A 12033-nucleotide genomic window follows, 5' to 3' on the forward strand; every position below is an offset into this window, starting at 1 on the left:
AGTCGTCTCCACTCTCCACAACGAGAGAAAAAAGACTGCACAGCAACGAAGACCCAGCACAGCCAAGGATAAAATAAACTTTAAAATAAAACTGTATATAAAAAAATGGACAGCAATGAAAAATATCTTTTAGAGTGGACAGTGTAATGATGTGATGTACATATACATCGTGCAATAACTGCTTAAGCATTTTAAATGTGCAGTTAACTGCTATTAAGCACGTTCACATTGCTGGGCAACCATCCCATCATCCATCTCTGGTACTGTCTCATCTTCCCAAACTGAAGGTTTGTCCCCATGAAACACTGACTCCCCATCCCCTCCCCCAGCCCCTGGACCCACCGTCTACTTCCTGTCTCTGTGGATATGACTCCTCTGGGGACCTCCTGTGAGTGGGATCAGACAGTGTTTATCTTTTGTATCTGGCTCTTTTTACTGAGCATGATGTCCTCAAGGTTCACCATGTTGTAGCAGATTTCAGAATCTCCTCCCTTTTAAAGGCTGAATAATGTTCCACCAAATGGAGCTAAAGAGGGTGGGAGAAAAAGGAACCCTCCTACACTGTGGGTGAGAATGTAAATTGGAACAGCCACTGTGGAGAACAGTATGGAGTTTCAGTTAAAAAATTAAAGCTAGACCTACCGTATGATCCAGCAATCCCACTCCTGGGTACATATTCTGACAAAACCCTAATTCAAAATGCTACATGCACCCTAATGTTCATTGCAGCACTATTTATAATAGCCAAGACATGGAAGCAACCTAAATGTCCTCTGACAGATGATTGGATTAATAAGATGTGGTACATACAGACAACAGAATACTACTCAGCCATAAAAAGAATGAAATAAAGCCATCAGGAGCAACATGGATGGACCTAAGTGAAGTAAGCCAGACAGTAAGAGAAATATTGTATGACGTTACTTATATGCAGAATCTAAAAAATAAGATACAAATGAATTTATTTACAAACTAGAGATAGATTTGCAGACATAGAAAATAGACTTATGGTTAACCAAAGGGGAAAGCAGGAGAGGGATATAAATTAGGAGTTTGGGATTAACATATACACACTACTATATATAAAATAGATAACCAATAGGAACCTACTATATAGCACAGGGAATGATACTCAAGGAATAACCTATAATGGAAGAGAATGTAGAAAAGAATGTACATTTGTGTATATATGTATATATATATATATATATAACTGAATCACTGTGCTATACACAAAACTAGCACGACATTGTAAGTTAACTATATTTCAATAAAATTTTTGAAAGATTGTATATATATACATGTAACAGTACCCCTGGAACTAACACAATAATGTAAACAAACTGTACTTCAATTCAGTGTTATGTGGCAGCTGGGATGGGAGGGGAGTTTGGGGAGACTGGATACATGTATACTTAAGTCTTGTCCCTTCTCTGTTCCCCTAAACAGTCACAACATTGTTAATCGGCTACACCCCAATACAAAATAAGACGTTTTTTTTATAAAGTAAATAAATAAATTCAAGAGTGTTCCCTGGTGGTCCAGTGGCTAAGATTCCGCGCTTCTAATTCAGGGGGCCCAGCTTCCATCCCTGATCAGGGAACTAGATTCCACACGCTGCAACTAAAGATCCCGTGTGCTGCAATTAAGGCTCAGCGAAGCCAAACAAATAAAGTAAAAATAAATTCTAGGTAAGTTTAAAAAAATAAAAAATAAATTTTATCCCAGACCTCCAAATAAATAAAAAGCAATAAAAATGATAATCACTAAGAGGTACTTCTTGGTTTACAAGTAAAACAAATGTTTACAGAGAGGAAAAAAGCAAGGACGGAACAATGCATATAAGGGCCAGCATTTGTGTTCATTGTCGAAGAACAAAGAATATATGCATACGTATCAAAGACAGGGGTTTCTGCTGTCTCCCTCTGCCCAGCAGACTGAGGTTTGTGGCTTTGTGATTCAAATCTGCCTGTGCTCTTTAGGGCTCTGGGGGCGGGGTGAGTGACTAGGGGATTTTGTGCCTCCATTTACCTATCTGTATAATGGGGACAGAAGAGCCTGCCTCAGGAGTCTATTATGAGAATGTGTAGAGGGGGATGTCATTCCTGCAGAGCCAGATGGGGAAGCCGTCTGGGTCCAGCTGTTCTCTCGGCCCCTCCTAGCCTGCGCCTGACCTTCTCGGGGCCTTCCCAGGGAACTCCAGAACGCGCCACTCCCCCCGCCACCCCGCCCCAAGCCTGCCTCATTCCCAGGCATCCAGCCAAATTCCCTGGCCATGTGCTCCATCCTCCCTAAGCCCAGCTGCTTCCGGTGCTCAGACAAAGAGAGCTCTGTCCCCAGACTACCAGGCCACCCCGCTCGGCACAGACGGCAGCCCCCCCCTCTGCCATGTGGCTGTCCCCAGCCCCGGCCCTGCGCTCCTGGGCACACGCTGCCAACCCTGTGTCCCTCCTTCCCTTCGACTCACGTTACCGGCATCTGCGAGTCTTCTAGGCCTGGACATCCACAGTTGAGTTCTGTCTGCAAGAGGGCAGTCCAGGACAGTACCGATAGTCATGGGGTGGTGGTGGGGGGTGATGTGGGGAGAAAGAAGAGAGCTGGAATGACTCAGACATTGCACCGTGACCCTCCAAGATGACGACAGTGTGGGGTGCTCAGCGGAGCATGAATGCTGTGACCATGTGACAGGGACAGGAGACGATGAACAGGAGCAGGGGGTGACGAGGCAGCGTGACAGCAACAGGTGACAGCGTAAGAGGGAAATACCCTAGGGACTGGTGAGACGGTGGATGGGCGGCCGTTTTACGGTGATAAGGGACACCAAGGAGAGTGATGCGGTGAGAGATGACAGCGTTAAGATACTGCCGTGGTGGGGACTTCACTGGTGGTCCAGTGGTTCAGACCACACACTTCCAGTGCAGGAGACACGGGTTCAATCCCATGTCGGGGAACTAAGACCCCACATGCGGCGCGGCATGGCCAGAACGAAAAGACTGCTTCAGTGACGACAGTGACAGCATCAAGGGAGACAGGGGGCAGGACCAGTGACAAGATAGAGGCAACACAGCATATAGGACCTTTGCTGTCTCCTTGGTCAGAGGACTAAGATGAGCTTTCCCTGGGTCTGGGACATGCCCCCTTCACGAGGCAGATCGAAAGACAAAGTTTCAAGACACTGGATCTCCATTCTCTCAGGCCCCTTGCTGCAAGGCGGGGGTATAAGCAACCCCCGCCACAGTCCTCCAGCCAAGTGACTTTGGCCCCAACTTTGACGGATGCTGGTGTCAAAAGTGGGACCCCCTTGAAGGATGGGGGAAAGGATAGTTAGGGAGTTTGAGATAGGCATGTACACACTGCTATATTCAAAATGGATAACCAGGACTTCCCTGGTGGCTAAGACTCTGCTCTCCCAATGCAGGGGGCCAGGTTCAAGCCCCAGTCAGGGAACTAGATCCCACATGCTGCAATAGAGATCAGAAAGCCTGTGTGCCACAACTAAGACCCAGTGCAGCCAAATAAATACATATTTTTTAAAAATTTTTTAAAGGAAAAAATAAAATGGATAACCAACAAGGACTTACTCTATAGCACAAGGAGCTGGTGGCACTAGTGGTAAAGAACCCGCCTGCCAGGAGACATAAGAGATGCGGGTTCAATTCCTGGGTCAGGAAGATCCCCTAGAGAAGGAAATGGCAACCCACTCCAGTATTCTTGCCTGGAGAATCCCTTAGGACAGAGGAGTATGGCGGACTACAGTCCATAGGGTTGCAAAGAGTCAGACATGACTGAACCAACTTAGCATACATGCACAGGGAACTCTGCTCAACATCATGTGGCAGCCTGGATGCGACGGGAGAATGGATACATGTATATGTGTGGCTGCGTCCTTTTACTGTCCGCCTGAAACTATCATGACATTGTTCATTGGCTATACTCCAAATAAAGTAAAAAAAAATTTTTTTTTAATTAAGTGGGCTCCCCTGGGTTCTGTTTTGCTGAGGGTGGCTTCAGTTTGGTTTCCAGAGTCCAGGATCGCCAAGCACCATCTGAGCCAGAGCAGAGAAGGAATGGATGGTGTTTCAGTAGGACCAGATCTCTGGGTGGTTTGGGGGTGCCTCTGCTGGCTCCAGGACCCCCAAGCTTGGGTCTTCAGCCTCTCCAGAGATCCTGTACTCCACCAAGTACCCTTTCTGCCAAGACTGATTTCTGTGGCTTGCCCTTTAAGAATCCTGACACTCTGGGCGATGGTGTTTGTGGGTGACAATGTCATGGCAATAAGGGAAAGGTGTAACGGTGACAGGAGGCCACACGAATGTCCCAGGCAGGGCAGCAAACCAGAAAACAGCAAGGTGTCGCCTGGATGGGAGACAAGGAGGTGACGGCAGAGGGGGACGCTGATGGGTCACCTCGTAATAGGAATCTGGCAGTCATTCAGTGTCGATGGGGAAACTGTGTGACCTGCTCTGCCCTTGTGGCAGCATTGGGGGTGGCATTGGCAAGCTTGGGGGGAGAGTGAGAGCGTCCACGTGCCTTCATGACAGTGTAATGTAATGAGTGACCCCGTCGGTAAGGGGCAGGCATGCAACAGACTCAGGCAGTGGAAGGCAAGATGGCACACCAGTAGGGAGGACGATCCAACGGCAGGAACACTCCCTGCTGTCACGGTTGCTTCCACGAGTCATTAAGACTTCCAGCAGCCCCACATCACCTCTGTCTCACCACGTCTGACGGATTGCTCCTCGCCTGGTTTCCAGAGAGCAGATGGGGAGAGTTTTTTTAACTTATTTATTTTTTATTGCGCTGAGTCTTTGTTGCTCCGAGCAGGCTTTCTCTAGTTGTGGCGAGCGGGGGCTACCCTTCAGCTGTGGTGTTCAGGCTTCTCATTGCTGTGACCTTCTCGCGTGGCAGAGCTCTAGGCACGCGGGCTTCAGGACGTGTGGTGCACGGGCTTAGTTGCTCCGCAGCGTGCAGGATCTTCCTAGACCAGGGGTCGAACCTGTGTCCCCTGCCACGGCAGGCAGATTCTTATCTACTGCGCTGACAGGGAAGTCCAGGTAGGGAAAATTCTAGAAGGAATGGCTGCCTGATGTACCAGCCTTCCATGGGGCTCAGCCATGGAGGTATTGGTCGTGCGTGTCCCCGATGTGGGACTGCCCCTCCCCACCTTCCACACGTAGGCTAGGCTGTTTCTGGGGCAGCAGGAACCTAGCCCAGTGCCCGTGTAAGACACATCTGGTGGCTGAAGAACAGACCAGGGTGGACCTTGGCAAAAGAGCCTCAGAAAGGGAGACAAAGGTGTTCCATGAGAGTTGACTCATCCACGGCAGACCCTGACGCTTCCCACACTGGAATCCCACACTTCTGTCAACTTGATCTTGGCGTTCCTTCCCTAGCCACTCTCCCCACACCCTACCACCCCTCCTGACTCTCCTCACAGGCCCTGGGAACTCTGTTTCCTCAGCCAGGATGTCCTCAATCTTGTCCCCAAAGTTTCCCTCTGCCTCATGCTCCTCGATGCTGGGAAAGATTGAAGGCAAGAGCAGAAGGGGGAGACAGAGGATAAGATGGTTGGATGGCATTACCAACTCAATGGACATGATTTTGAGCAAATTCTGGGAGATGGTGAAGGACAGGGAAGATTGGAGTGCTGCAGTCCATGTGGTAGCAAAGAGTCAGACATGACTTAGCAACTCAACAACAATTGAGCCTTCAAGACTCCCATTCCCAGGCAGAATGCTTCTTTCTTTCCCGCCCTCCTAGAGTCCTTCTCTCTGGCCCAAGAGTATCACAGAGTCGGGTCTGTCTCTTGGGACCCACATTGGGAGATTATAGAGTTCTCTCTCTCGTAGAAATTTTTGATGAAATGAGATTATGTATGGGACTTCTCTGGTGGTCCAGTGATTAAGAATTTGCCTTTGAATGCAGGGGACTTGGGTTCCATCCCTGATCAGGGAACTAAGATCCCACATGCTTTGGAGCAACTAAGCCCTCATGGCCCGCAACTAGAGTCTATGCATTGCAAAGAAAGATCCTACATGAGGCAACGAAGATCCTGAGTGCCCCAACTAAGACCTGATGCAGCCAAATAAATAAATAAATAATGTGTATGAAACTCTTAACATCATGCCTAGCCCATAAGCACCTGCTAAATATTACCTCAAATGGTTATTTGCTATTTATTTTTTACATTTCAGAAGTGCTATGATGGAGGCACAATCAGCATAATCAGCTTCGGGAATTCAATAGAGTAAACGAATTATTTCGGCATGGCAGGGGATTTTTGAACTGGGCTTTGCCAGATGCATAGGAGTTTGTTGAGGGGACTAACAGCCTCAGGTCCAACAGCTTCTGAGTAATCTCCATACCAAGGATCACAGGTGGTGTCTGTTCTCAGAGGTGGGAAAGCAGTGGGGAAAGCTAGAAATTTTTGTTTGGGATCTGAATTCCGGCTAGGGAGCAGAAATTCTGAAATTCAACTTCTGTGACAGCGGGAGAAGCTGAGGCTCAGAAGGGCTAGACCTTTGGACTCTTTAAACTCTTCGTTTTGAGAATCAGATAAAAAATTAAAAAAAAAAAGCGGACCTCCTTCCCAGAAAACGCATCTCTGGCCAGCGTTTTGCCTACATTGTTAGGGTCTTCCGGAGCTTAGTCTAGTTAAGAATCCAGGCTCCAGGCAGCCAGGTAAGATTCCCCAGTCACCCTTGGAATTCTCCAGGCTCGAGGGAGAAGGCGGCGGCTCGGGGAGAACACAGAAAAGAGCCTCCAGGTGAGTCCTGGGACCTTTCAGGCCTGGATCTCTTCCAGGCCACACCAAATCGCAGCCTCATCTTAGGGCCACCACCAGCTCAATTTCTACCCCAAAACGCGGTCCCCACAGCCTCCCCGCGCCCCGTCTCAGCCCGTGCCTCGGGTCTGTACTCCCGCCCCACCCCATTTCTTCAGCCCCTCGGAGTTTCACCCGGAGCCCCAAGCCTTCCCCCAGCTCCAGCCCCTCCCCGAGGCCCGAGATCTGAGCCCCCGGCCCCCCGCCCCGGGAGCTTCAGAGGTGCAAACGTGCCCTCCCCCAACTCCTCCCGCCCTCGACCCCCCCACCCCCCGCCCCGCGAGTGGCAGCTCTGGGCTGGGAACTCAGCGGGGTCGGCCTCTCGGTTTCGCGATCCCGCCCCGGGCCCCCGGCGCCGCGCCGAGCGGGCCCTCCGACGCCGAGCCCAGCGCGTCCGCTTGTCCCGCCTGCCTCCACGCGCGCCGCCTGGCAGGTAAGGGACGCGCGGGGCCAGGGGCGGGCGGAGGAACCGGAGAGCAGCGGGTGGGGGGAGGCCGAGGCAGGAGGAGGGGGCCGGGGCGACGGAGGGGGAGGGGATTCCTTTGTTTGCAGCCGGCGGCCCGGGCCCCAGCCCCCTCCCCTCCCCGCGCTCCTCTCGGCGCCAGAGTTTGGGCGCGGGGACCCGGAGGCGCCGGAGGGGCTCGGTCCCGGGTGCGGGCGCGGCCAGACCCAGACCCGCAGGTGAGGGCGGGGCCGAGCGTGGTGGCGGCTCCCGGGCCTGTGTCCCGGGCCCTGCCGGGTGGAGAACGCGGCCCGCGGGCTCGGCGGGCGCGCGCACCCTCCCCGCTAACCCCACGCCTCGTTCGCGGACCCTGGGATTCCTCGCTTTCCGCCCCTCCGGTTACCCCCACCCCTCTGCCGCCTCGTGGAGCGCGCGCTGTCCCCGCTCATTCATTCCATAAGCTCCTCGGCGCGGTTCTCAGACGCAAAGTTGAGGGGTGAAGGAGGGAGCTGGGTCAGGCCACGCCGGAGATGGAGGTCCCCCGGGCCCCGAGGCTGCGTAGAGAAGGCGTCCTCCGAGCGCAAAACAGCCTGGACGGCTTGGAAGCCAGAAGAGAGTGCCCTTGACTAGTGGGGCCGATTTTCTCGCTTCCCCGCCAGAGGTGACAAAGGTCTTTTCCGAGGACCTGAAGACCACCTGGTCAAACTCTCATGGCCCAGAGAGGGGCAGCCACCAGCCCAAGGGCACACAGCACATTTCCCATCCATTCTGCACCCAGACCCAATTCCTTTCCTCTCTAGTGCGCAAAGCTGGACTTGAAAGGGGCCCCGAGACGGCCACTTGGTCTGCCTTCTCTTCCCCAAGGGCCCAGCTCCCGTCGCCCTAGCCTTTGTCCAGTCCTCTCCCTGCCTGGAGTGACTACATCCCCATTGCCTCCCTCCCATCCTTCCAGGTTCTAGAGAGAACCAGGCGCCTCCTGGAGTGTAGGGTCCCCTTGATTTTCTTCCCCTCTCTCTCCTCTGCCTGGGCTTCAGCTCCCACTCAGCCCCTTACTAAATGTGTGATGGCCTCAGTTTGCTCCTCTGTGAAGTGGGCACAATAGCTGTCCCTTCCCTGCTGGACGGAGAGGTGTTCTCGCCAGCGGGAAGTTCCAGTCTGTGCCCCAAAGCTCCTGCAGTCTTCTTTGGATGCCTGGTCCAGCCTCCTCAACTGCGTGCTTCCTCTGGGGCCCTTACAAGCCCTCCTGCATGCTGGCATACATCCATCCACTTCTGTCCTTGTTCCTTCCACTTAGAACCCTACAAGGGCTCTCCACTGCCCTGACCTACAAGTGGGAGCTCCAGCACACAGGTATGCACTCCTGAAACACCGCGGCGGCCACCCACCCCCTCCCCTCCCACTCAAAGGTCCACAGGTCTAATTGCCTTCGCCCCCAGGGTGCTGTCTCTGCCTTGACACCCTCCTCTGGCTGACTCCATCTTTGAGACGTCACACCTCCTCCTGGAAGCCTCCCCTGACTGTTCACCTGCTTGAAGGTTGGGGTTGGATGCCTCCCTGGGCCCCCAGCAGCCCCCAGTTTCTCCATCCTGGCCACCTTCCCACCGCTCCTGGTTCTCCTGGGTACCCAAGGGCTTCTTGCTGAGGTTGACTCCGCCTCCTCTCCACAGCCTCCGAGGGAGGGACGAGGGACGGATCATGATTTTGGAGGGTCCATGCCTGACAAGGAGAGGACCCAGCCCCCTCACCGTGGCCCGGGGCCCTCTGGCTCGACTCCTGCTGGCCTGGACAGCCCTGTTGTGCGTGGCGGGTGTCCAGGGCCGTTGGGATGGGGCTGTGCAGCCTGCCGGTCTTGGAAGTGTGCGCAGGCGTGGCAGCCCTGGCTTCTTGCAAGGGTGTGTGGTACCCGGGATGCTGAGAGGCCCCTGGGATCTGGGCTGGGCCTGGGCTGGGCCGTCCTGCTGGGTGGGAGAACGAGGCCCAGGGGACGTCCAGCCGGGCAGGGGCTCACCTGCCTCTCCTGCTCTCCTGAAGGCCTAACGTGTGCGGCTCCCGCTTTCATGCCTACTGCTGTCCTGGCTGGAGGACGCTGCCGGGTGGGAACCAGTGTGTCGTGCGTGAGTGCCGCTGCCTTCTAGGGGGCTGGGGGTGGTGTGGAGTTAAGCCATGAAATTGGCCCTTGCCTCTGTCCTCAGGCTCCCAGGCCACCCAGTCATGTTTCTTTGCCTTACAGCTTCCCTGTGTCTGTCTGCTTGTCAGTCTGTCTGTCTGTCTTGGTCTTTCTCTAAGTCCCTGTCTCTGTCTCTTTCTCTGTCTTTTTCTCTGTGTCTCTTTTCGTTTCTCCACCCGCACCCCATTCTAGTGGGTCTGGAATCTGACTCTGTTCGCAAGAGACCTTCCCTCTCACTGCCCCCCACCCCAGCACAACAGCCAGCACACCAGTACCCTCCGGCTTCTGTCCTTACTGCTCAGTGGTTCAGGCCCAAAGAACACCTCTGTCTCCCCGTGGCTGCAGCAGAGCTTCAGTCCTCCGGGCCCGCGGGGGGTGGGGATGGCAGAAGATCCTGGCCTTGACCGCTGCCTGCTGCTCTCCAGCCATCTGTAGGCACGCCTGTGGCCAGGGCTTCTGTTCCCGACCCAACCTCTGTGCCTGCGCTGATGGGAAGCTGGCCCCCAGCTGCGGGGTGAGCCGAGGTGAGCAGGAAATGATCCCCCACCCCAGGGGCGGGAAGAGAAGGTGAGCGGCTTCCAGAAGGCTCTGGCAGTTTCCAGGCTGGTTTTGCTGAAGGACCAGAGCCAGGCTGGACACTTCTGGTCCCAGAGCCTTGAGCAGGGCTTTCCTGTGTGTGCCCTGCTCCCCGCCCACAGGGTCAGGGTGCAGTGTGAGCTGTATGAACGGGGGCAGCTGTCGAGGGGAGTCTTGTCTGTGCCAGAGGGGCTACACGGGCACCGTGTGTGGGCAACGTGAGTACCCCCCATGCACACCTGGGCTTGGGACCCCAGAGGTCAGGTCTCTGCTGTCGTCTGCCCACTGCCCACCAGTCCTTCTTCTGGGACCAGGATTGGAGGGGACACACTCATTGTTACAATCTTATCCCTCGGTCTGGGCTGGCTTGTGGGGATTCCTGTGTGAAGAAAGGCTCACTTGGGCCTCAGCTCCCTCTACTGTTGGGGAACCTCAGGCCACCCCCCCTCCCTTCCTCCACAGCTGTCTGTGACCACGGCTGCCACAACGGGGGCCGCTGCATTGGGCCAAACCACTGTGCCTGTGTGTACGGCTTCATGGGGCCTCAGTGTGAGAGAGGTACCAAGCTGAGCATGGGGAAGGGGTCAGCAGGGAAGGGGCACTTCCTGAGACATGGTTGGACCCCTGGAGGGTCCAGTAGACCTCCTCTCTGCTGTCCTTGCTGCACAGAAGGGCAGAGAAACTGTCTGCTCCCGGGGAGGAAATCAGGGAGGGCTTCCTGTAGGAAGGGGTAAGTTGGAGTTCAGGAGATAGACAAGCCCCCACATGCTGCACCCCCACCGTCAAAGTGACCCCAAAGGCTGAGGTGGGAGGAGTCACCTGTTGGGAGGCTGTCACCGAGGCAAAGACAGTGGTTGCAATGAGAAGTTGGATGCCGGGCGGCAGGGGATGGAGATAGTGATGAACCTAGGTCTGCTCTGAAAACTGAGGGACAGGTGGGTACAGGGAAAGGCAAGATGCTCAGGCTCAGAGTTGGCTGAGGAACCTGTGGGTCACCAAGAAGGCAGCTGGATACCCAGGTCTGGGGCTGCCACATCTATGGGGCCTGAAGCCTCTTGGATGGTTGAGGTTCTTGGGGAAGAAAAGAGGGGGTGATTTAAGGATCCACCAAAGAAATGGAGCTTAGCCACCAGCAAGTGGGAAGGAGAAGGTGAAAAGGTGTGCATGGCGATGGGGATGCCCTGGCCGGCAAACCACCAGAGTGCCTTGCTTGGCCAAGGAGCCCAGGAAGGCAAAGACGGGAAGGGCCCTAGGACTGACCCCAGCGTGGGGGCTGCTGCTGAGGCCTGTCTGTGACTGGAGCCAGTTTGGGGAGGGTAAAGCCACAAATCAGAAGCTGGAGGGGCTATGGGTTGCCTGGGTTCCAGAGTGGGCTTTGGGAAACTGGATTTGGCAAGAAAACAGAGTTGGAATTTGGGCTGACAGAGGGGGAGCAGTCGGGGTGGCTGAGGGAAAGGGAAGGTTAGTGGGGAGGGTGAGAGAGGAGGGGCCTGGTGTGGGGGCTGGGAGGTGGGGGCCCCAGAGAGAGGCAGGGCTGGGTGCTCAGCAAGAATGAGTGGGGATTCCAGGGTCCTGGGAGGCTGAGGTGAGAGTCTGGAAACCCTGTTTTGCTTAGGGAAGTCAGGACTGTGTTGGAGCTCCTCTCCATACGGGCCTGGGGGCTGGCTTTGGCGTCTCCTTCTGGGAGGGGCTTCCCTTGGTCCAATGCCAGCCCCTTGATTGGAGCCATCTGGAGCATGGAGCCAGGAAGTCACATCTGGGCCCATGCCCGGCGGTGGGGGGACCGATGAGACCACCTTCGGCTGGGCGGGGGTTCAGCAATGAAGAATTGTGAGTTCAGAGCATTTGGTGGATGCTGGGTCCCTCCCGGAGTCTGGGAGATTCGGCAGAGCCTGAGGTTGCTCAGGGATGGGACCAGCTCTGCAGCAGGGCGTCCATGGGTCCCTGCCCAAGCCTGCAGGGAGGGTGGGCCTGGGGGAGGGGGGAGGGTCTCCAGACATGCTCTGGGCTCTGTAGGCTTGGAGG

At 54.8% G+C, this 12033-nt stretch overlaps 1 protein-coding gene across 1 annotated transcript in view; it reads left to right on the forward strand.

Annotated features, from left to right (window-relative positions):
* The first annotated feature begins 8723 nt into the window (after nt 1-8723).
* The window catches only part of FBN3 (fibrillin 3), a 67997-nt gene continuing 64687 nt past the window's right edge, over nt 8724-12033 (forward strand). Inside the window, 6 exon segments of the mRNA XM_043466443.1 lie at nt 8724-8800; nt 8933-9157; nt 9297-9379; nt 9858-9956; nt 10131-10226; nt 10471-10566. Of these exon segments, the coding sequence (XP_043322378.1) occupies nt 8961-9157; nt 9297-9379; nt 9858-9956; nt 10131-10226; nt 10471-10566 (571 nt within the window). The 5' untranslated portion in view covers nt 8724-8800; nt 8933-8960.

The sequence above is a fragment of the Cervus canadensis genome, chromosome 4 (assembly GCF_019320065.1).
Source record: "Cervus canadensis isolate Bull #8, Minnesota chromosome 4, ASM1932006v1, whole genome shotgun sequence".
Taxonomy (NCBI): Eukaryota; Metazoa; Chordata; class Mammalia; order Artiodactyla; family Cervidae; genus Cervus; species Cervus canadensis.